Source organism: Mytilus galloprovincialis, chromosome 7, assembly GCF_965363235.1.
Source record: "Mytilus galloprovincialis chromosome 7, xbMytGall1.hap1.1, whole genome shotgun sequence".
Classification (NCBI taxonomy): Eukaryota; Metazoa; Mollusca; class Bivalvia; order Mytilida; family Mytilidae; genus Mytilus; species Mytilus galloprovincialis.
The window spans coordinates 88,106,488-88,133,446 of NC_134844.1; the positions used below are offsets into that span (position 1 = coordinate 88,106,488).

The 26,959-nt window shown below is 31.0% G+C and overlaps 1 protein-coding gene across 1 annotated transcript; it reads right to left on the reverse strand.

Moving 5' to 3' along the window:
• Positions 1 to 60: 60 nt before the first annotated feature.
• LOC143083940 (uncharacterized) lies at positions 61 to 22,047 on the reverse strand. Its single transcript, XM_076260348.1, has 20 exons — positions 21,890 to 22,047; positions 19,709 to 19,939; positions 19,229 to 19,303; positions 18,169 to 18,279; positions 17,759 to 17,875; positions 16,528 to 16,682; positions 14,238 to 14,283; positions 13,028 to 13,258; positions 11,929 to 12,003; positions 10,736 to 10,840; positions 10,184 to 10,351; positions 8,559 to 8,642; positions 7,927 to 8,060; positions 6,661 to 6,706; positions 5,677 to 5,913; positions 4,846 to 4,920; positions 3,544 to 3,672; positions 2,602 to 2,793; positions 1,707 to 1,790; positions 61 to 856 (listed from the first exon to the last, which is right to left on the reverse strand). The coding sequence occupies exons 1-20, from the start codon at positions 21,959 to 21,961 to the stop codon at positions 395 to 397; spliced, it is 2,829 nt and encodes a 942-aa protein (XP_076116463.1). The 5' UTR covers positions 21,962 to 22,047; the 3' UTR covers positions 61 to 394.
• Between the last annotated feature and the right edge of the window lie 4,912 nt (positions 22,048 to 26,959).

Below are 26,959 nucleotides of genomic sequence, written 5' to 3' on the forward strand. Positions count from 1 at the left end.
ACAAATTAACAGTTCATAACAATAAAATAATGAAAAAAAAGACAACCAAAGCAAACAAAATAGTTTTTCAGAAACTGATTGAAAAATGTATTACTGATGTTTAAAGTTAATATTTGGTTCACGACATGACCAGAAATTAATAATGTTATTGTCTTAATCATGCAAAACAGTTACCTTTTTAAGAGTTTTTTCGCTTTATTCACACACACTATTGAGCGTTCTGTTAACAACTACATAAAACAAGCGTCGATTGGTGAGTGTTGAAGCGACAATAAAAATTACACGAAAGTTGTTTTTACTTCTACACAGATATAAATTCTACTGATTTATGTTCTATTATGAAAGAACATGTACATAATCAAAAGGAAACCTGATATTATTTGTTCAGTTTTTACTAGTTCGATGTGTCAGTCGCATCTTCAATCGTGGTGTCCCTTGCTGTGGTATCTTTGTCAGCCACTGTTTCGACTTCCGCATCATCATTCAATTTTGTCCCAGAGAGTGTGTCCACTTGCATATTTTCCCCTGCAGCTTTATTTTTGTCTGCAATTTCCATCGATTTTACAGGTTGTAATTCAATTTTGTCCTCATGTTTTTCCTGAATAATTGTACTTTCTTTCTTTTGTAAATCAAATGCTCCTCTTGACTTCGATTTCTTGATTTGTGATATTTTTTCTGGTTTATCCTTTTGTATTTTCTTGTTTTCGGATTTATTTGCTTCATCCCCAATGGATTGTTCTAGCATGTGTTTCTCGTTTTCTCTTATGATTTCTTTCTTGTCGTCACCAGCTTTTAAACCCAGAGGTAATTTCTTCAATCTTAGAACATCGAATACAGTCATTATAATGCAACACATCTGAAAAAATATATTCGAAAGTAGAGTGTTTGAGTTGTCAAATAACCCCGTGAAGTTATGTCAACTTGAAATTTAAATGGTTTACTAAAAATGATACACATTGATAAAATTCGATGTGGATTTAACCTGACAGTTACCAAACAACACAAAAACTCACATGATGTATTTATATACATGTGATCTGTGTTGTTTACATAATTGGTTATGTACGCTTTATTGTGTGTGTCTTTTGTTTCGGCACAGTATTGAATAGGGCTTAGAAGTTTTCAGCAGTTGCATTTTGAAAAATAGTTAACATTGTCATGTAAATCTTAATTTAGATTTATAATTGTGACGTTGTATGTTTGAATGCCAATTGAACAACTAATGAAGCCAATTTGTTTCAATGAACAAATAAAAATAACTTGAAGCACTTTTCGTTGTCTACCCGAGGTGTTACCTGTTCATAATGATGAAATTGAGAATGGAAATGGGTAATATGTAAAAGAGACAACAACCCGATCAAAGAGCAAATAATAGCCGTAAAATTTGAGACTATCGAACGTGTACCTTAACGTATTGTTGGTTGAATGGCAGGCACATGTACGCATTTTTTAAATTAACATGCCATTCAAACTATCTGAGTTGATCCTTTAAAACTGACATCTACTGTAGTTTTAAGCTAAATTACGGTTTCTTTCAGAATAATTTAGTATATTGACTACCAATGTAGGGAGAGCTTCCAAATGCTTTTGTTCATTGGAATAATTTCTTGATATATCATGTCAAGTCCAAATCAAACCATTAAATATTTTAGAGAACTTTTGATCACATCACCTGACTTAAATATGTCTGTTGATTCTATACACACCTCTGCTAAAATGGTGATCGCCATGAACACAAAGAAGATGATGCTGTATGTCTTCAATCGTTTTTCAACTGCATCATCACATGACTGAAAGATATATTATTCTTCTTTTAATTTATTTATATACCTTGATGTTGCGGACACTGATTATGTGGAACAAATTGTTCAATAAATATTAATAAAAGAAGTACCAGAAATTGTGTTGTGACTCATATCGAATTCTATTTTTTTCAAAATGATTTTATCCTTTGATTTAGAATATACACTTCACAAATTTTATTGAAAGAGTTTGTATAAACTCATATTTGCATATGCAATTATTGAGAACCTCCGCTACGTTGAAGATTTTTAAATTATAAAGGAATTTAGACAAATAGTTATCAAAGGTACCAGGATTATAATTTTGTACGCCAGACACGCGTTTCGTCTACATAAGACTCATCAGTGACGCTCATATCAAAATATTTATAAAGCCAAACAAGCACAAAGTTGAAGAGCATTGAGGATCCAAAATTCCGAAAAGTTGTGACAAATACGGCTAAGGTAAAAAGCCAAAAAGCTATTAAATTAAAAAGTAGAATTTTACTTGATTATTACTTTTCATCGTGTGAAGTACAACCCCGTCTGCTTCATTATTTTTAAATTCTTGTTAAATAAATTTTATATTTAAAAAACACAACAAAAAACCCTCAGCACAAAATTTCAATTAGATTCATTATAAATCGTGAGATACTAATTTTCATGAAGTTAACTGGGTATAGGTCAACAACGAATTAAAATGATCATCGATGAAAATGTTCTATAGGCTTTTGCAATTAATCAATTATCAACGAAAATGCATTTTTTTCACTCCATTCACGAAAAATGTGTCCCTCACAAATGAGTCCCCAGTACTAACCTGTGAGTAAAAGTATCCGTCTAGCATAGATGATGTACAATTGCTATCTGTCCTAGTGGAGTACGGGAATACATCGGACTGAGATATACAACACTGTACTGGAATCCGATTACCAGATCTGTCTCCTGACGAGTACCACTTGGTGGAGGTGAACGATGATTCTATCAATGGTCCTACTCCACAGCATTCTGCCTATAAGTGCAATATTAAAGATAAAAAGTTATCAAAGGTACCAAGATTATATTTTAAGACGCCAGACACGCGTTTCGTCTTCATAAGGCTCATCACTGACGCTCACATCAAAATAGTAATAAAGCCAAATTAGACGAAAATTGAAGAGCATTGAGCGGTGAGAACCCACAACTCCAAAAAGTTGTGCCAAATACGGATAAGGTAATCCTTAGTTTTTCGGAAAATTCTTAGTTTTGTAAACAGAAAATTAAAAAAAATGACCATATAATTGATTTTCATGTCAACAACGAAGTGCTGACTACTGGGCTGGTGATACCCTCGAGAATAATATGTACGAATTAACTGTATTGCTCACAATATTCTTACGATTGCTTTAAACCACTATTTTTCGCGAGCAGTTTATTTTAACGATTTTCACGAGTAGAAAAATAAAGCAAATATAAATCGTCACGAAAGTTTTAAACTTTGATCTTTCCTTACATAACTACTTTTAGTGAATTTGAAAATCGAGAAATATAATTGCCGAATAGTAGGCTAGACACTACTAACAGATGAATAAATATTTGCGATATGGATATAACATGGAAATTGCATTAAAAAATATTTCTATTACTAGCACATTGAATAACTAAATTACACCAAGTGTCTATGTTACGCTTGTTTAATCATTATTAAACTTTTAGATTATTGATTACAAACAAATATTTATTATGTGTCTAAAGTTTTTAATGTCTCTTCGATAAGTCATACCTGTACAAAAAGAGTGTTCCAAGATAGTGATAATGACGTGTCATATGTTGCTGAATTCTGAGAGTACTGATAGCCTCCATCTTGACTAACAAATTGTGCCATTAGTTCATTTTCTAGCTCTGATGAAACCTTTGGTTAAATTCAAATATTACAATGATGAATACAATTTCTCTATAATTTATTATTATATATCACTACAGTACATATCATCTCAGGAATTTTTTGTGGAGTTTTTGTTGCTCCATATTTAGTTTGTTTTGCTGTCTTTAATGTGTATTGTTAATGGTTGTTTGCACGTTTAAATTTTATATTTGTACTTCAAAAATGTTATCTATAAAATAAAATCTCAAGACTCCAAATGAGAATTGTATACACTTATACGGCTAGACAAATATTTTATCCGTTACATATTGAAATATTATCGTGATTTACTGTTCAACTCGGTTTGTTTATATGTCAAATTCATATGGTTTGATTCGAGTGCAATTTAAGACTCTACAGTAGGCAAGTAATAAGTAATAAGCCTAGTATCTTTCATTTATTTTAAAAACATTGTTGGTAACTGTTTCGTGTCCGATATTATCACCTGCTATCACTATTGTGTTGATATGAAAATATAATTGATGTCATTTACCGTATTGGTAAACTAATATGTGGCAGGCATAACCTGTAAATGGGGACGAAGTCTTTATGAATTATTTTTTTGTTACTTAAATATTTGTTAAAAAAAAGAAACGGAAATACTGTAACGTTTCCGATTTTGGTTCTGTTGTTAGGGATTTTAGTTGTGACGTTATTCAAGTTATGACGTCATATGCAATGTAAACAAAGAAATGCTAGCATCAGGTAACCTTTTTTCATATCAAGGAATTATTAAAAATGAAATTGGTATTGCGTTCCTTCCTTTTTTATACTAGACTGATAAATATATGTTTTACTTAAAGTTTCATACAAACGAGACCGGAAAAAGAAAGTACATTGTAGATTTCTGCGCAGACGCGGGAATTCAAAACATGACATCCAAAAAATTGAACGATTTTGAGTTCATTAGTACAATGAAAATTTCCGATTGTTTCTTCTTTTTTTTATTGATTTTTCTACTGTTATTAGGGACTTCGTCCCCATATAAAACTATGATTTTTTTTCTAAAAAAGACTTTCACCATTATAAGTTGAGTAGACATATGAGGAAGTTCGTTTGCTTTGTTTCAATAACGTTATAAACACACAGTAAAATGATGCAAGATTTACGTCTCTTTAAAAGACATTATCAATACATATATCATCTTATTTGTCAACTTACTCCTGTCAAGAACTTTCCCCATAATCCTATTTGTACAATGTTGGCAACTACAACAGCACTCAATATCCCAGCAGTCTATAAATTCAAAATGGTATAATAAACATAATACGAATGACAAAAAAGAAATGAAGCGTTCATCATTATATTGTTGTGATTTTGGGCTTTAAAAATTTATAATTAATGCTATATACACGTATTAATTTATTTATAGCGTTTGCTTATTCAAACATGTCATTCGTGGACTTTGTTTAAACTTTAATATTGCTAATTGATTATGAATTTTCCGTCTTGAGTTCCTCGGAGGTTTTTTAGTTTTTGGTTATCCTATAACTAGATTTTTACCTTTAATTATACAACCTGCAGTTTTAACAGTTTATTAATTGTTTATTTTTATAAGTTTTTTTTTAGTTTTTTTAAAGTATATATTGAGGGAAAGCAAACCACCAATTGTAGAAAACGAATACAAGTTTTTGCAACAATTAAGTAAATTAACGGTACCAATTTTCTTGCATTTTTTTATACATTGAACAAAATCCCAATTTGATAGATATGTAGAAAACTTAAGAACAATCCATTATATCATGATCGAAATCCATAATTTGTCATGATTGAGCCATTAGAATAGCAATCAATACTCTAAGTTTGGCGTCTTACATTTTATCGATTTTTATAATAAGAGTTTATCATTAACAGGACATTCATTTCCTTAATAGATAGGGTACATTTTCTGTAAAGGTAGCCTATACAAGACACGTCAATGCTTTAAATCTCGATGAATCTGAAATAACGATCAAACATTATTTCATAGCATTCAAAATTTAAAGAGCTTACCACAATATTCAGGACTGATTTCCATTTCTGTACTGCCATAACGACGATGGAAAATATAACAACTGCTATTGATACAGATGAAAAGGTGACAGTCACAATGGAAAATATGTTGATGGCTCTTGAGAAGGTATGGTCGGTAACGTTTAGTCTTGAGAATATGTCTTCTATATCTGAGTTTCCAAACACTTTGTCGTATCTTATATTGATGGCTAGACACAGCACCACAATGCTACATATCTGCAATATAAAACAGAAGTATTTTGGCGAAAAATAACAAAGACTTGTAAGAAACATGAGAATTTATTTTTTTTAAATAGGTACTTGATACATGGATTAATTCACACACACACACACAAATGTGTATCGTTCTTGGAATGTTTGCATTTGTATAAAATCAACTCCGTTATTTCACTTGTATGAATATTTTGAGGCTCATTCAAGTGCTTATGTATGGCCATGAAACGCAATCACCAGTATAAGGATGTTAATCCAACATCATGTGAAAAATCGCGAACCAAACTCAATGCAAAACAAAAACTAATGTACAGTGTTTTTGTCATTGTTAAATTTGTTTATCGAGTTTTTATTTTGTTGCATTCATGAGGACATAGTCAAGTTAGATCTTAAAGTTGTCTGCTTTATGGAAGGAGTAGAGGTTGCATGTAAAGAAATTATGAAAAAGACATGATCAGATGGTTATGTCAATCTATTGGTGGTACAAATGGTTAATGTGGTATGAGTGCCAATGAGACAACTCTCCATCCAAGTAACAATTTATAAAAGTAAACCATTATAGGTCAAGGTACAACTTTCAATTATGCGTTCAAAATATACCTTTTGTAATGTTTATATCAATCTTCTTTCCTATAAAATCTAGGAATATAGATAAATGACAAAATTGGAACCATCAATGAGTCAGTAATCAAAATAATTGCTATAATAAATCTTAACATTAAACAGCGTGATCAAATAACATATACTCACAAATATAGTTCCCAGAGATATAAAGCGAACCAACGTTAATTTAGACCTATAATGTAAGTAAAGTGGATTTTTTAAGTAATTTGCTGCAGCCTTAAATTGCAGTTGTACAATGTACAATGTATTGTACAAAATCCACTTGTATCTTTAATTAGGTCGTTAAACATTATAACAAAAAAAAATTTGTTTAACAGATATTTTAGTTTGATAATTGTATTTCTGAACCTGTCACTGACAGACTGACGATGTAGTGTTCTAGTAAAAAAAACGTTTATTTGTATCGGTCATCATACCGTAGTTATAACTGTAATTGCTCGTTGACTTTGTTAGTGGAGTGTTATTTCATTTATATTTTTTTTTGTAATCAGAAATATTTCAATTATGTAAAGCTAGGTTTCTTGCCTTTCTATGGCTAAATTTAGTTTGTCCTTTTTTCTAAAGTTTGGATAATCAAATATTTTGGCCTCGGGAATCACTGGAGAGACGTCATTGTCGAATTGTTCATCTGATTGAGGATAACTGTTCAGTATTTTTATGATTATACATTTTACAGTTATTTCTATTCATACTAACTGATTGGTTTTGTTTTGTTGGGATTTTTTCAGGCGTAAGAGGAATGTGATCCGATTTTGATCACCTAAATATAGATAAAGAACAATGCAGTGTGAATTACAGCTGCAGCTTGTTTATGAAACCCACAATAAAATAGCAAAATGGAACAAACATCAATTGTCTAAACATTTATAGTTGCTTACATTTTTACGATTTTTTGGGGTTGTTTTTTTGTTTGTTTATATAATGACAATATAATAATGGTACGAAGTTATTTATATGCTTCCTGTTTTACGGAATTAAGAGTTAAGAATATACATAACATGCGTAATTTGGCATATACAACTATGATACAACTAATTTTTTTCAAGAATTTGACCTACAGAATAAGATTATTTAACGGATTTGTAATAAAAATAGGCAACACGACGGGTGTCACATGAGGGGCAGAATCTGCGTACCCTTCCGGAGTACCTGAGATCGCCCCTAGTTTTTGGTAGGGTTTGTGTTGCTTACTCTTTAGTGTTCTATGTTGTGTCTTCTGTACTATTATTTGTCTGTCTGGTGCTTTTTATTTTTAGCCTTGGTGTTCATGGTGTTGTCAGTTTATTTTTAATCTATGAGTTCGACTGTCCCTTTAGTATCTTTCGACCCTCTTCTATAATGCACCATATATCTGAACATACTAAAGTAGCATTTACTTATTTGTTCAATTACCTTTTCCAGTTACTTAAAAAGAAGAATTTGATTTCGCCGAAGATTTTTCTAAATAAAATCGATTTTGTATGCATTTGTTCTCCTGTCGACTTTATATCTGAATACTCCTTGTTAACAAACAGGCATCCAACGATCTAAGAAAAATAAATATATGTCACTATGTTACTTTGTAAAATAAATCTTCAAATGGAAACATAAAGTAAAAATTTATTTTCTTGAAAAATAATTTAATTGTAACATGATTGTGTAAACTTGTTGCATACTTGAAGCTCAGTACAAACTTTTGATAAAAATGATGTTTTGTCCCCATTCATTGTGTTTTTCACTCAATATAACTGGATTGAAAACGATGACAATTATTTCTATTGAATTTGAATATAAATTATATAAAACCATAATACATAGAGGCAAAAGATATTGAAAATCAATTTGTCATTTCGAAATTTTTCGTTGTTCGCTGTACGTTATTGGGCTTGTTCATTGTTGAATGCCGTATGCTAAATTTTATGTCAGGTTGTTTTTGGCGCATCATTTGTTTTTACTTTTACATGGGTTTAAAATATATTAATGTACATCGTTTGGGACCAACAACAAATCATGCAAATTATACTACATATATAAGAATCAAATACCTCTAAAACAATTTGCAGCAACACAATCGCAAGAAACCACCCAACAAACATCTCAGTCTTGTCCAAGATTACTTCTGCACATGTCTGAAAGATGCAAATAACTGTCAATTCAGAAATTATTGCGATGTTTTTATTATTCCGAAAAATGCGAGAGGGTTGTAATCGGATTAATCTAATATCGCATTTCGAGTTTTTTTTTTATTAATTAAACAGGATTTTTCTCAATATCGCAAAATTTAAAAATGCATTTTAGTCTAAAACGAAAAAATTGCAATAATTGATACAGGCAATAATTTCTGAATTTAATATAAATAAGTTCAAATTTGCTTTTATCAGAACAGTTTTTGTATATTAACTAGTTTTCCATTTTCAATTTCAATTTAATTGTATTGTATTTCTTTTAAAAACCATCTATTCGTTATATTCATATTCTGTTTCTACATGTTTTTTTTAGCAACATATATTTTTAAACAAGCAGCTATTGCTACATGTAGTAGCAAGCACGCGTATCAATATGACTTATGCATTGTATGTATTCTTTCCTTTATTGTCATGTTAATCTGTGACAGGATAGTGCAGATCACTTCTACCATATACAAATAGATACTTCAAACCAACTAACTTTCGCGAGATATTTGTTTTCCCGTCTTTCACCGGGAAAAAAATGAAAATGCATATTAATCGTCGCGAATATTTAAAAATTAGATCTTCGCGTACTTCAAACTATTTTCGGGAATCGCAAAAAATAAATCGATGCAAAGTTTCATAGAGAGACTTACTTGCAAAAATAAGTTGGTTGACAGAAAGTAAAGGTCGTGTTTGTGTACATTGAACATTGTAAATTTTTACTCAAAGACATGTTATAACTGCACGGTTTTATGCATGTGTTTTTGTCTTGGTTTAGTCATCCAACATTATTTTTATCATGTGTATATATGTATAATATAGTTTTGTTTTTTTCAAAAACAGGTTTTCAAAGGAAGTTTCGAAATTTTGTTTATGGTTTTTTGTCAAAACGGCATACAACGTTAGTGATCACAAATATATGTTCATTCATGCTGCTGTACTAGAAAATATGACTGTTCAATTAAATCTTGTTAAACCGGTTTAGGGACGACATCAAAAGTTCAATGTAGGATAAAAAATAATTCATAAAGTTTTTCACTGACACCCTGTCCCCACTTATAACTTAATTTTAGAAAAAAAATTTGACCAATAAGGATATATATAAAATCGATGTCAATAAAACAAAACTTAATAGTTTTGTAGTAATTTTGACAGCCCCCCCCCCCCTTTCATCCCCCCTTGCCCCCCACCAAACCTACCCACAAATTATTTGAATTAAGTTTTTTATCCTTCATTGATTTTTTTACTCATCTCATAATAAATGCATTTAATCTTCACTGCAACCTTTCTGTAAAGTGTGTAGCAGTAAGGTTATAGTACACAGTTTAATGCATTAAATTTAGTAGCAAAAAGTAAAAATACAAAAATACTGAACTCCGAGGAAAATTCAAAAAAGAAAGTCCAAAATCAAAAAGCAAAATCAAAAGTCCAAACACATCAAACGAATGGATAACAACTGTCATATTTTTTAAATATGTGCAAGTGTTTTAAAGGCTTACATCTGTTTTGTAGCCACCGCAGCCACCAAAATAATTAAAAATTCCACTGTAGGAGTTTGTATTTGGATCTTCTTTGTCTAGTATTCTGAGATTAGCATTTTTACAACAGAACTGTATTCCCTGACTCGTATGTGTTTCAGAGTAATAATTGACACCACAACACTGCAGCTGAAATCATATTGATTAAAAATTATATCATGTAGTAACGACTTTTCTGTGACCTCCTTTTTTATTGATTACATATGTGTTTGTATTTAAACAGGATTTAGCTACAACCCTTACTAGTACTCAATGTACCATATATGTCAATATATTTTCGCTTAGCAATTGTATTTTGGTATGTATTTAATTTCTTTTATTATTAATGATTGATACCTTTGTAGTTTTGGATTTTAATTGAATCACCGTATAACAATGCATTTAAAAACTACAAAAGTATTGATGATGTTATCTTATTTTATCAGTTTTTTCATTCATATGACAATTAATAAATAATTCTGTCTTTTAAATGTTCATAATAAAAAAGTTAATGCCTGTAAACTAATATCTTACTGTCATGATCATGTCATTCCACTTTCCCGTGATTTCATTTCCGTTGCCTCCATAAAAATATCCTAGTTGTTGTAACCATAACTGAAATTTCATATTATCGTTGATCTACAAAGGAAATTATGGTACATTTGAAGAATAGATTTTACAAGAATATGACTATGTTTCTGTTAAATCTTTTCAATGCTTGTTGTTCTTGTTTTAAATATTTGCTGATAACATATACTAACAATTTAATATAACAATTTTGAAATCATAAAAGGCGTCGTGACTGTCTTGATAGGGCTGCAATGGATGCATCAATGTTTAAGAAACAATCACATACTAACCTCAAAAACGTATAGCAAGGGATGACTCTTTGATAAAGTTTAACTATACTCAAAATTAACTTAAATTTTAAAATACAAGACTAACATAAGTCAGAGTCTCCGAATTTGGAAAAGGCCCAAAAATGCAGCGGGTTTCAACGTCTTTTGTTAGATCTCAACCCTCCCTTATACCTTTAGTCAATGTAGAATAAAATACACACAGTACTGCGCACAGTAAAACTTAGTGCAAGATTAAAATAAAACAACATTCCGCTAAATTCCATTAATGCTTTATATTAATTTCAAAACATCACGTCATACAAATGCAAGCTCCGGATTTGTGTGTTGCGTAAATCATCCAAATTCGGACACTTATGATAAAATTTGAATATCACTGGCCAGGCCATGAGTAAATTTCCAACAAATCTATGGTTCCATGGATCGTTATTGGGCCGGATTTGTAACTTAATAGCCATCTGGAATATTTAGATAAAAAATTTAAACTTAAAAAGTTGTATTCTAAGGCTTTAATACTAACTGAAAAAATTCCAGGATAAAAGTGCGTGAAAGGTTTCAGTGATTCGTAAAATTACGATGATAAATTGTATATGCAGGTGCTAAAAGCCATGAAAAAAAGGCTAAAAATATTCCATGACGTGCTGATGAGAAAATACAAATCCTCGACACAAAGAAATGAGGGCCTTAATATAAATCATGATCAAAATGTTAAAACAATAATGAATCATAATAAGCATGATGAAAAGAAGACATTTTGCATTAAAAAGTATTAATTTGATGTTAATTTATATTATTGTTTTCTTGGTGTAATATACTCGTAGGGCAACGTTGTTAATTCCGTTAATCTACTTTTTATTTTATTTTTCTTACCTCTTCAATGAAAACTATCCATATAACAACTGCAATTACTCTTGGTACATGTAATGTAAAAGACAGAACAGAGCTCTGCAAAGAAAATATGGGATAAGTGATATAATTCGGAGAAAAGATGTTTTATTTCACTGAGTGAAAAATTTAATTGTCCAGTCCAGACAGAACCTAACATCTCAAGGTAAGCTTGAGCCATTAAAAGTGAAAGAAAAACTCACAAATGATCATGCACATTTTTGTTTACATCTTCAGATAGATCTACAAATGAATCTATACTATTTTAACAAATGAACGCCATCAATAAGCTTATCATAGATACATTTACCAAGATTAGAATTTTGTATTTGCGACAGACGTCGACAAAAGACTCTTAAATGACGTTTGAATCAGCAAAAGTGTTTTTAATTACGCCAAATAAGACGACGTAGAAGAACTTTGAAAACCAAATGTTTGTCAAAGACAAAATTATGTTAAAGTTGTTTTCACCAATTCCTTAGTCTTATGCTAAAAAAATAATAGTTGAAAAAGTGCACTTTGAGAACTTTTATTTTGAATAAAACGCATAGATACGGGGTATCAAACATAACAAGAAAGGTGATGAAAATAAAGAAATATTTTCTATGTTTCTTTTTTAGAAAGACCATAATTTGAATAGTTTTCGTTAAGGATTTACCTCCAATTGTACATAAATTGAGTACAAAGCAAGGGAAGACATAATATTGTAAACATAAATGTTACTGGGAGACCTCAGAAATACTTGTAATGTACATGTATTAGAGTTGTACAGGGAAATACATCAATGCACCTGGGTTTCAAATATATATATATTGTATGTATATTTCAAGACAATCAGTTTAGTTGGAACAACCAACGATACGAAAAAGACAAAATCTGAAAGTGTTAATGCATTATACATGTAATGGTGTCAACATTTTTGGGCGGTTTTTAACTGGAGTGGTCTATTTTCTATAATTATATCAAGACGTACAAACTTTAATAAAACGTTTGGAGTTATGTGACATTTATAGTCAGTATTTAAGGTGCCACAATTCGTAAGATTTGTCAATCAGTCTCAAGTATCTCTTTACTATTTACAAACCGTAATAAGAAAGCGTTTCGATTTTCTCCATGATCCCAATAAGCCAAGTATTGCCACCAACGAAGTACATATTCCAATTACAACCGATGCTGCAGCTAGACCGACAAGTATGTCATAGAAATAGTAATGGTAAAATTGCATCTTGTAAAATATATGTCTAAGAGAGCCATCACTAATAAATACATCTCCTATTAGTGTTAATCCTAGTCCAAGAAGCCCAAGACCTGCTACCTAAAATATATGAACTTAGTTTAGATTAAATGTTGGGGACACGGTTTATCGTCAGCAAACTAGTGTATCCTCGCCACATTATGTATGTGCTTGTTCCAAGTCATGATCCTTTGATTCAATGCTTGTCATTTGTTACTGTATAACATATTTATTTTTCGTTCATTGTTTGGTACATCAATCCGGCTGTTTTTTTTTTTTTCTTTTTTTTTTAACTGGTTCACATTTGTCATTTCGGGGCATTATAGCTAGATATACGATATTGGTTTTGTTCATTGTTAATGGCTGTAGGGTGACCATGTGTTGTTAACCTCTATGCAATGTTGTCTCTGGTGGAGAGTTATTTCATTGGCAGTTATACATTTTTTTTTATTTGTATTATGTTATTGAGCGTAGAACTAAAGTGGAATTTGCTCTTTTCTTTTCGATTTTTTTTTCTTTTTGTATCTATTGAATCGTTAAAATGGCACACTAATTTAAGTCTCTGATTCTTTCCTAGACTTAATGAAAGATTCGTCATCCACACCGACGCATTTGGATTATAGAAAGATATGAAACGTGGTGAAAAAATATTTATCAAGTAAAAAATCTGTTATATCATCAACATTTCTACTACAAATGTTGAACTTTATGAGAAAGTTGAAAATTATGCCAGCATTCTTGGTAATGGTAAATCAAGAAGAGCACTCCAAGCGTTTCATCGCGTTGTTTTCATTTTTACAAGTTTGCCTCGTTACCACTGTTAGTGAACTGTAAGTCATCTTGATTATCTTCAGCTTAAAAATCAGTACCTCGATATACAACATTTAAAATAAACCTTCTTTTAAAAATGTCGGTTCAAAGAAAATAGGGTTTTCAACTCCCTCAAGCAAAGTAAAGGTCAACCTTAATACGTGCTACGGCCGAAGACAATTGCTAACGTGTAAATTTCATTTCTAAATGAAACCTAGATCGTAAATGGACCATTACTACTATTACTTACAAGTGAGCTTATTTTAAGTATGACTGATGCAAAAACAACTTTTGACCTGCAAAGAAAATAATGTTAATCGATAAATGGTTTTAATTTTACTGCACGTAGTGTGCATGTCGACAATTCGTGTCTCTTCATTGATGTTATTTAAACATGGTAAAATACTACTGTGAACTTTATTTTTTTTTCTGGGTATCAATTTTCGTGAAAACTTACATCTTAGAGGATATTCCATTTTGTAGTTATGGCGAGGTCAGTCATTCGTTTAACATTTCATTTCGTAATTCAACTGAAGCAACAAAATCCACGACAAATGGTATCTATCGAATTATAATAAATCCTAAGCCAGTTGAAATATCATTAACACAAACAGTCTTTGTTTCTTAATCTAAAGTGTGTCCACTTGTCAAACTATGCCTTTCTTAATCTAAAGTGTGTCCACTTGTCAAACTATGCCTTTCTTAATCTAAAGTGTGTCCACTTGTCAAACTATGCCTTTCTTAATCTAAAGTGTGTCCACTTGTCAAACTATGCCTTTCTTAATCTAAAGTGTGTCCACTTGTCAAATTATGCCTTTCTTAATCTAAAGTGTGTCCGCCTGTCAGACTATGCCTTTCTTAATCTAAAGTGTGTCCACTTGTCAAACTATGCCTTTCTTAATCTAAAGTGTGTCCACTTGTCAAACTATGCCTTTCTTAATCTAAAGTGTGTCCACCTGTCAAACTATGCCTTTCTTAATCTAAAGTGTATCCACTTGTCAAACTATGCCTTTCTTAATCTAAAGTGTGTCCACCTGTCAAATTATGCCTTTCTTAATCTACAGTGTGTCCACCTGTCAAACTATGCCTTTCTTAATCTAAAGTGTGTCCACTTGTCAAACTATGCCTTTCTTAATGTAAAGTGTGTCCACTTGTCAAACTATGCCTTTCTTAATCTAAAATGTGTCCACTTGTCAAACTATGCCTTTCTTAATCTAAAGTGTGTCCACTTGTCTAACTATGCCTTTCTTAATCTAAAGTGTGTCCATTTGTCAAACTATGCCTTTCTTAATCTGACATGTGTACGTTTGTCAAACTATACCTTTCTAAATCTAAAGTGTGTTCAATTGTCAAACTATACCTGTCTGAATCTAAAGTGTGTCCATTTGTCAAACTATACCTTTCTGAATCTAAACTGTGTCCATTTGTCAAACTATACCTTTTTTAATCTAAAGTGTGTCCATTTGTCAAACTATACCTTTCTGAATCTAAAGTGTGTTCATTTGTCAAACTATACCTTTTTCAATCTACAGTGTGTCCAATTGTCAAACTCTACCTTTCTGAATCTAAAGTGTGTCCATTTGTCAAACTATACCTTTATTAATCTACAGTGTGTCCAATTGTCAAACTATACCTTACTGAATCTAAAGTGTGTCCAATTGTCAAACTATACCTTTTTTAATCTACAGTGTGTCCATTTGTCTAACTATACCTTTTTTAATCTAAAGTGTGTCCATTTGTCAAACTATACCTTTCTGAATCTAAGGTGTGTTCATTTGTCAAACTATACCTTTTTTAATCTACAGTGTGTCCAATTGTCAAACTCTACCTTTATGAATCTAAAGTGTGTCCATTTGTCAAACTATACCTTTATTAATCTACAGTGTGTCCAATTGTCAAACTAAACCTTTTCTGTTTTAAGTGTTGTTGAATACACATATACGTTGTGTCGTCTTTTTGGAAAATAAGTATGGAAATGTTGACCTTTTTGTATATCAAGATATAACATTTACAGTTTTTCTACAAAAGTGAATACGTCAGTAAATAGGATAATTAAAATGAAACCTGTGTATAAGCCAAAGTCCTGAGATGCATCATTACACCACACACCCTGTGCCATTACACCATTGACGTTACACATTACACCATAATGCAATTTAATTTCAAAGAAAGCGTACGACTACAAAATTATTTATTTATTTTAAAAAACGAATTTCGATTACAATATTGTAAAATCCGGTATGAAATTAAAAATCAGTTCTTATGAATATTTTGCATAGTTTTAAATGTCGTACACCATTTACTCGCACCATTCCGGTCGCACGTTACACCATTACACCATTCCCCTTACATCATACACCATAGCACCATACACCTTCTACCATTGCACCATATGCCATACACCATTACACAATACACGGTTTTTTTTTTGGGGTGGGGACGTTAACACCATCCAAATAATTTCCTGTTGCTCTAAACTATTTTAATTACTATAAAAACCCGACAAATAATTTGCCAATTGAAATAATACTATATTTTACCTGCTCCAATTATCCTTTATAAAGATTATTAAATTTCGTAGGATACCATGCTTTAAACTAAGCAATAAGTAATACTTGTTCTCTGAAATACTTGGTTTCTTTTCTTTGAATTCAAGTTTACGAAAGATATATTCAGCTGCAACTATTGAACAAATCTGTAAAATTAATATTTCACTAACTAAAAACATCTTATTCAATTAATTTATGTTCCCACATCGTTGCTTTCACATTATTTCATCTACAAAAATACGGGTCATTCAATCTAGAAATATAGTATCGTACAATTAATCTACACACAACGATAACTTGAATGTAAGTTTATCTTAGACTCTTAAACATAGTTTACCTTATTGTAAATAGGATCAAAAGATTGAATTAAAAGAAAGGTTAATTCGAAGGTCAATTCAGAAAAGCGCTTTGAACGCATACAATCCATGGCGTGTTGTGATAATTTTTCTATCAAATTTTCATTATTATTTGACATTACTCCCTGCTAATTAAATTGTTCTTTTCGATATTGGTCCGTATCGTTTCTATACTATTATAATTATGTGTATTTGTCTTGTGGTTTTTGATGATTGTTAATCATTTTAATAGAGATGCAATGGATACCAAAGGGATAACACACTAATAAGTCGAATACATACTGATAATAAACTCTTCATGGATATTAGAATGTTTAACGCAAATCGTTTTTGTCTACAACACTCATAAGTGACGCTCGAATTTAAAGAGTTAAAAAGGCAAACGAAAGTATAAAGTTGAAGATTTTTTAAGAGGTGCAATCTAAATATTCCTATTTTAAGACAATCCAAGTATTGCCATGACACAACTAAATTATCCAAGACAAAAGCAGTATATAAAACACAACTCTGGAAACTAAATATTCAACAACACGAACCTTATCAATACAATAAAAAAAGTAAGGGAATGATGAAAGCTAACAACTGCCAAAAACACTTAATTGAAAACAAAACAAATTTGAAACACGAAATCCTACCATCACTGATCGTGTTTTTGTGTGGGCTGGAAAAGTAAACCTGCTCCTCTAGAAATTCTAATCGTTTTGCTAACTGTGAAGTTTTATATTATCCTGTAAAATACTTTGATTATTATCAAGACTTCATCATCAAGTTAATCATTTAAAAAGTCACTTAAACATTGTAAGTCACTTAAACATTGTATTTTTATAAACATTCTCTACACAGCTTGACATTGTATTGATACATACCTGACAAACCATACACGTCACAATTATCCCGATGTATATTTCTAGATAGCTGCCTAATTCTTGGACATATAAACTCCAGCAATAGTGCCTTTCCGGGCTGGAATTTTGACATCCAAGCTACAAAACCGAAGAAATCCTCATTCATGTTAGTTGTGTGCTTATTGTTAATAGTTTCCATAGATACTAATGTAATAAATCAAATTCAAAAAGTGACCGACTTTTTTTAGCATAACTAAAGATTAAGCATAAACCCTCTTTTTATTCAGGTTGCAAAAGTTATAATTTTTTTCCTTGAATGAAAATTCAAATACGTTATTTCAACAATATAAAATAAACAAATTGTAGCATTTATTTTAACTACATAATCTACCTGCTGACGTGTCCCTAAGACAGTAAAGTCGATGTCTCACCTTAGTTAAGAACTCAGGGAATGTTTCCACACGGTTCCAGTATGATAGGTAATTATTACCAGACTCGTAAGCTTTTGTGTAATCAAGTAATGTATTGTAGAGTTCAGTTTTCTGTTATCCCCAAAAAGAGAAAATTAAGTTATATTAGACTCAATGTTCTTAGTCATCTGTATGTCTACATTAGGACAATGAAAATTAAAAGCAAATTGTAGAAATGAAGATAATGGTATTGTTATTCGTATGGATGAATTACAACATTTTCTATTTCAGTGATTTTTCTTTTTTTTCTTTTTCCTTCTTTCTTCTCACTCTTTTTTTTTAAATTGCTCAACATCAGAAACAATGAAAACAACTTCAATTTAACCCCGCCACATTATGTATGTATGTGCTTGTCCTTAGTCAGGAGCCTGCATATCAGTGGTTGTCGTTTGTTTATGTGTAACACATAGTTTTTCGTTCATTTTCTTTTATATAAATAAGGCCGTTAGTTTGAATTGTTTTACATTGTCATTTCAGGGCCTTTAATAACTGACTATGCGGTATGGGCTTTGCTCTTTGTTGAAGGCCGTACGATGACCTATAGTTGTTTATTTCTGTGTTATTTTGGTCTTTTGTAGAGAGTTGTCTCATTGGCAATTATACCACATCTTCTTTTTTATATTCATCATGTACGTTTCCTCAACTGGTTTTTTTCTGATGTATTTATATATATATGACATGTGTATGGCATTAATATCTTCTCTCGCTTTGTTAAGTAGATTTATAACATTGTATAATGTGCGAAAGAACCTCATTTTTAAAATATTCAATTTGTATACTGTTTATTTAGAAAAAATAACCAGGTTTTCATTATTGCAACCTGGTGAGCATCGCATAAATAAATAAGAGTTGACATTCTGATAACTGATCCAAATATTTATTCTCAAATTCTCAAAAAACAATCTACATTTTTTGTCAATTCTTCAAAACCTGCAATGATAAATACAGGAAATAATTTCAAAATATTTTTTTTATATGTCTTTTGTATTTTTTATAATTATTATCAATATGGACGAATTACCTTGTGATATATAATCGACAGAAGTACTATATATATAATGTATACACAAATCAGGAAGGAACTCAGGACGACAGCCTAAAACAAATAAATTAATTGCTATTCATATAAAAAGCAAAGCTAAAATGTTTGCATGTTATCAAGGACATGATCTGTTTGTATGTTATTAAGAGCAGGACCTGTTTGCTCTTCCGATCAGTAGACCCAAGACCTGAAATAACTGTATCTTTTTCTAGGATAAAAAGTATACTTTTTTTTCTAATATCATTTTTTTATATCTATATATATCCAATAAGAGTCAATATTCGGCTTGCGCTGATTTAATATAGATGTGATAAAAAAATTCCTAAACTTCTTCAAACATGAACCGCTTATATTTTCAAATAAAAAATACAAATATTATATAGTAAAAGCCGGGCTAAAATTTAGCGCTATGAATGGGATGGAAATATTTCTTGTTTTTTTTTGTAGTTTTTCACTTACCACTGCTAACATTAGCTTCTCCCGTCTCAAAGCTCCATACAATCCAACAATGCCGGTTATGAGTTCTATCACAAAAACTCCAATGAGAGAAAATACAATTGATTTGATGGTTGTTCCTAAAGGCATCCCGGCTATTACTTCCAAGTCGATAATTTTGATAACCTCTTCATCTAAAATATCGTCTTTTACTTTGATGTATATTGACATGAATATGAAACCAAAGGTCAGCGTCTGTAATGAAGAAGATTTAAAAAAAACATCATTTATTTTCAAGAATCAAATGGATATGTTTTACATTTATGTTTTACTGCTAGTGCTAGAAAAAAAACTTGATCACTGATATATGAAACATGCGTAAAACTAATGGTATTTCTAATGGAGTTAGATATGCTCTGATCTTTCATGAAAAACGAAATCCATCCGCCAATTATATGGTTGATGTGTACGGTAGTGTATATTTGTCTGCTGAATGTTAATATTATAGTAAAATCATTTGATCGGATAAACCGTCCTTACAGACATTGTACAAACTTTAAGATGAGTATCATATTCCCCTTTAACAACCGGACTACTTATCAATGTATTTGTTTTAAAGTTATCAATAAAAAGCGGAAAGAACAATGTTATCTAGATAAAGATGGTATGTCCACGTTCAAGATATTTAACAGAGAAAGATGCCGATCAAGATGTAACGGTTAAACCGACATCATACTCATATACCATGAATGATAAGAAGTTCTCTACAAATTACCACAAGTCAGGTACACCTTAAAAAATGCTAATATCCCAATTAATAAAGATAATTCAACAAAATATACAATAAAGAGGGGACTGAATAAATATTACGATACGTGTTAGTGTTACAAAAATGATTTATCAATCAATAAAGGGTTGACTGGATATCTATACCGATATTTCAAAGTGTTACAACGTTATGGTATACCCATCACACAAATCAGGCTGGCTACGAAAATATTTAACGGAAGAGTTCTAACTTTTAAGTGTTGGTTCAAATAAGCTTAGATCAGTAGTGGTAATGTTTCAGATATAAAAATGCATGATATAAATTGCTCTGCGAGTGACATTTAGATGTCATCAAATCAAGATTTAGATATAGGTAGTTTATGTAAGAAAATCGTGTTGTAAAGTATTATAATGTCATACATGTTTATCTAGGTTCAAATCACATGTCTTGTAACATACATTTAACAACTGCACTTATTGTTGAACATTTAAATAATACATTAAAAAACACAACTGAAAGAAAATATCTATATATCTCGAATAAAGATCAACAAATAGGTTTATTTAATAGTCCGATTATGTCATTGTTGATTAATGAATAAAACAATATTAAGACAAAAACGACGTACATCAATATAGATATCTGATAAGGTAGTTGGATATTGCGAATGAAAAAGGGTGAATAAATTTGATGAACTACATATAATTATGTGGATAAACAAAAAAAAAACAGACAGACTGACAAAATATAGCCAAACAATAAGAGAATTTTCCTACAAACATTCATCCAAATATGAATGCTATAATTGCACGAGGGAAGTCACTGTGTAGAGATGAGATGTATGAGGAATATAAAAGCGTATGAGACATGGATCAATTAGAGACAAAATAACATGGATGGAATAAGCAACTATAGGTCACAGTACGGGCTTTAACAATTATCTGTGTGCAAAAAATCAGGTTTGGTTTGTTTATTATTATTTTAAAGTTTCTTTAAAATTTGAATGTTTTGCAGATATAATGAAACCGTAATTCATTTTGATTTCTCTATTTGTGTCCCTATTTAAAAGATCCTTTGAAAGGTCACCCCTAGTTTTTTGTTGGGGTTCGTGTTGTTTATTCTTTAGTTTTCTATGGTGTGTCGTGTGTGCTGTTGTTTGTTTGTCCTTTTCATTTTTAGCCATGGCGTTGTCAGTTTGTTTAAGATTTATCTTTCGTCCCTCTTTTGTAATATATAAATAATAACATATTGTACATTTTAATAGATTAATACAAGTTATCAAGGATTCCAGGCCTATATTTCATCAGACATGAGTTTCGTCAACATCTTATCAGTGTCAGAGACGCTTAAATAAAAATAGATTAAAAGTTCAAATAAGTACTAATTTAAAGTGCACTGAGGTCCTAATATTATGAAACATGTGCAAGTTAACTTACCCTTGTAATCAAAGCGGCGGTCAGAATAATATTCGCTGAAACAGTAATACGACTTACATTTATTTTCGCCATTTTAAAAATTATTTGTTGATAGTAACAGTTGTACGGTTGTCCATTTAAAGATCTTAAGACATTTTCGTGGTATTTGCTCTAGATAAAAAATCTATTTTTAAACAACATTTAAAGAGATGATATGTTAGAATAGTATGGTATGCACTTACCTTTATAGTACATGGTAATTCATTGTGCATGTTAACAAAAGAAACACTACACTATTATAATAATTGATTTCCGCGAATCTTTAACTTAATAACATGCATTCAATAGTTAAAGTACAAATCTTATATAAATATGATAGTAAAACATTATGTATAGTGTTAACTAGATTTATAAGTATGTTTTGTATATATATATCGGCAGTATCTTTTATGTAATGTATAGTTCATAAGTTTTATAAACGATTTGCCCCTTAAGAAGGGCTTGTCGTACATATAATATATATATCATATAAAATACATTACCGTTGGTTTTTTTTTTTAGTATATATTATGTTTTCCTTTAAATGTTTGTACATGTACATATATATATAAAAAGAAATCGTACAATGTTATCTCACATCCTTTGTGTATCTAGTTCAACAGTTATAGCAAAACACACTTAGATGGGGTTGGACATTCGATTGATGTGTAACATTTTTTTTTTTCGTTCATTTTTTGTACCTCAATTAGGCCGTTAGTTTTCTAGTTTGAATCGCTTTTCCTTTGTCATTTCGGGACTTTTTAAAGCTGAATATGCGGTATGGGCATTGCTCATTTTTGAAAGCCGTACGGAGACCTATATTTGTTAATTTCTGTGTTGTTTGGCCCCTTCATGTAAGTCGTCTTGATGTAAGCATGATCAGATCGAAAAAGTAAATTGTAAAGATGAAGATAACGTTATTGGTATTCAATTTAACCCCGCCACATTATGTTTTTATGTGCTTGTCCATAGTCAGGAGCCTGCAATTCAGTGGTTGTCGTTTGTTCGTGTGTTACATATAGTTTTTCATTAATTTTCTTTTATATAAATAAGGCCGTTATTTTTCTCGTTTGAATTGTTTTACATGGTCATTTCGGGGCCTTTTATAACTGACTCTGCGGTTTGGGCTTTGCTCATTGTTGAATGCCGTACGGATGATGAATGACCAAACTCAAGAGTAGAAAATCACTTGACCATGCCGTGGTAATGGAAAAATAAAAGAATAGAAATAACAGTATACAACATAGAGAATTATTGAATGAGCAACACGAACCCCAAGGGCTTTATAATGGGCAACGGAAAGGTTACTACATTAGGCTGTATATTGAGCACCCGTCGTGATGTGTATGCAAGTATTATTCGACAGTCAATGAGACGCTAATAGACATATGTCATACTGTTCTCATCTGCACATTATCAAATATGATAGAAAAGGGATATCATATAACGGCTGAAGCAGAACACTTTTCTATTTCCACAATTTATGTTGTTTTTTTTAATTGCATCTTGACTTGCCTTAGCTAAAAGAATTTTTTTGTATATTGTTCGTTATATTGACGAAATTGAATTCGCAACCCAAATAGACATACTATTAAGTGGTGCATATGACAATAATTGAGATCGAGCAGCCACTTCTGTGTAAACATACACCACATACAGAACATACAACGCAACTGACTAAAAAACATAATATAAATGAATTTGACAAAAATGACATTCATAATTTTTAAAGTTATGATAGTTGACAAAGACCACAAAATGGTGTTTGTACATTTGTAGTTGCTAGTACATACAGTTATGTCGTACTAACATACGAGTTAAGGTTACGCTATAAAACTAGTTTACTAATAATCTACCATACATTTCTGTACAAAGTCATAAAACTTACATTATTTCCAGTGTTGTAATAATTTTGTACATTGGTTGTAGGTGTATTATAATCAATTTAGACTTTTTTACTGGTTTTGCTGTTCTTGTTGTTGATAGTGTTGTGAAATACTTAACTAGCATCAACATTTTCCTCTTGTCTGTCAAATTCCAGTTGCTATTTTTCGTTATTGTACTGAAACTTTAGTTACATATCAAATGCTGTCTTTGAAGCTTGTGGACTTCTAAGGGCGACTATTATAGGAGTCAAACTACTCATGCACTTCTCTATACACTTTGTACTTGCATGGTTTTATGAGAATAAACTATCTATCTATCTACACTGGTTGTCTGTCATCACTGAGGTTGTTAGTACGAATACTGCATGTGGAAGGAGCGCGCGACTCTAATTTTAATTGACTAGGGTTGCCGTTTTCCCTGTGAAAGGTCAGTGATTCTTTTTGTACACTCAATATTACTCCATTCCTAACAAATGACCGTTACGAATGATCGTGATAGTGCTGAACGTGGCTGTTAAGTTACCAAACTTCCGTGCATTACGCTGACTAAGTGTTGAGTTAAAATAATATTAAAATGTTCTGCAATATCAGTACTTGCTTGTAAAAGAGGAACAAATGATACCAAAGGGAATATTCAGATCCATAGTTGTAAACAATCGGACAATAACATGGCAAAACACGAAAATCGTTCATACAAACCTGGCGATAATTTGGTAGGTCATATTAAAAAATATGAAAATTACCGATATTTATCCATGGTATCAGCTGTCGTGACTATTTCGTGTGATTTAATTATAGACACTATCTGTATAACTCACACTAGACTCTTGGGTAAGGCTCGAATCAAAAAAGTTAAGACGCTCAAAACAAAACATATATCGATATTGTTTAGAGATGTAGTGACGTCAGGTTAAGGATTTTTTGTCAGATGTTCGAACGCGTTTTTCCCCTACGTTACAGAGTAATTCATTTTGCCCCACATCGCCTACTTTTCTTTTTTAATATAAAACTTAAATGGCTCACAAAAAGTAAATACCAAAATTTCATCAGATCTAGATGTCTTTTCTTACTATTAGAGACCCAAATAATGTCAATGCTAAATATAAAGTAAAAGTCCACGTCAACCTTTTCCTGCTATTTTTATATATCGAAAAGAAGTTCTGACACTGATAAAATTTCAAAGTTTTTTTTGTTCCTTAACGTAAAATGTGGTAATGAAGTTCGGTTGTACAGGTATGTAGAAAAAAATATTTCAAACGGGATAGCAGATTTTCATTGTTTACGGAGATGTTGTTTACCGTGTCTGGAAATTAAGAAACAATAGTCTGGTAAACTGATAAATCCGTTCAATAAAATTATTCTACAAAGGTACCAATATAACACTGCCATTCGATCTTTGAATTTGTTTTTATTGGTTTTGACATTGATTTTGTTATCAGTAAATTTAAAGCAAACTAAATGTTATTGCTATATACACATATATATGCACATTCATGGATCTACAATCTGTCGACTCCTTTATCTGGACATTGCACTAGATCATATTTTCTCTGACTATTCATGACGTCATTACACTACATCTATTTGATGTTGGATGTATACTGATAGATGATTAAGTCTTTGATGCAAGAAGTTTTATGTTGAGAGTTGACTCATTACCAATCATACCATGTCTTCTCTTTTATATATCTTTTTATTTCAATGTTTATAGTATCAGTTTTAGATTCCAGATTTATCTTGTATACCACCAGACTTCATCCTTACAAATAGATTCTACCACTGCATCGAGTGTGAAACGATAATTTTTCACTGAGACAGTTAAATTTTAAGATTTAAAACGCGAGGCTCGCATGGCGTTTTAAACATTTAAATTCTAATAGTCGAGTGTGGATAAATATCGTATGACACGATATTTGGTGGTGCAATCTGTTTCTCTTATGATTTTAAAATAATACGCAGGCAAAATTAGTCCTTCTTTTCGAATGATCTGCAAGAAGGTGTGTTCTTTCTATGTGACGTCATCAGGCATGGTCGCCTTTTTTCATGGTGTCAAAATAGGAAGTTCAGAGGGAAGCAAGAAAATTCGACGTCATAATCGGATTTTAACCAATGAAGAGCTGAGATCAAACGAACTACACCATTGATTATTTTTTTTGTTTATACAATTGGTGCAGGAATGGATAAGTTAACGAAGAATTAGAGAAATTATTTTATGAGGAATGAATAATTAGCGTCACATATATGAATATAAAGTTTAAACATAGTGCCATTTTTACAATATAACTATAAATTTAAAGAAGCATTTTCATACAGTTACACGAAAAATAAATCTCTTAACATAGTCAAAATTTGCAAAATAAAGGAAACACATACGAACAAACGAAAAACTAATTATCAACGCTATGGCCATAAAAGTATGATTTAATATAATCTGTTAATGTACGGGCTTAGTTCAGTCTTTTTAACTCGAAACAAAACAATGTGTTATCTATATAATGAATAATTATATACATATATGAAAATTGATTGATAAATTTTTAATTTTGTCAAAGCAAATGAAAGTCAAAATATCTAAAAACCAAAATCTTATTAAAAATCTAAAGAGCTTACAAATCTTAATAAATTATATGTACAAATGAGTTTACCTATCTCCTCTCTCATCTATATTCAAATGACCCTTCCTTAATAATTATAAACAAATATGGATATATAGAAAGAGATTTGACATCTGTCTTTTGATGTGTATAAAAGGTGCTGTTATGATATAAAGTCGTGTTGAAATGATAATATACAAAGCTAATACTAGTATGACATAACACGCCAACAGATAACCTCAAAATAAGTTCTGACAGAATTGACGTATTTACAGTCGATCATGAGTATTTCCTACAAATAATAAAGTCGGTTTTATTTCTTATTTTAACCGTCTGGTACTTTTTCATATTACGTAAATATTGTCATCTAACATGTCGAAGGGTTAATAACGCAATTAAACAAGAAATATATAGTTTGGGTCAAGCATCTTATTTGTAGAACTTGTATTGCTGGTCAATTTCCGTTTATATTTATTGATTTACTTAAAATTAGAGAAAAAAATCATTGACTGATCGAACAATGTCATTCAATGGCAATTAACAGATGTTCGTTATCATGAGTTGATGTGTCA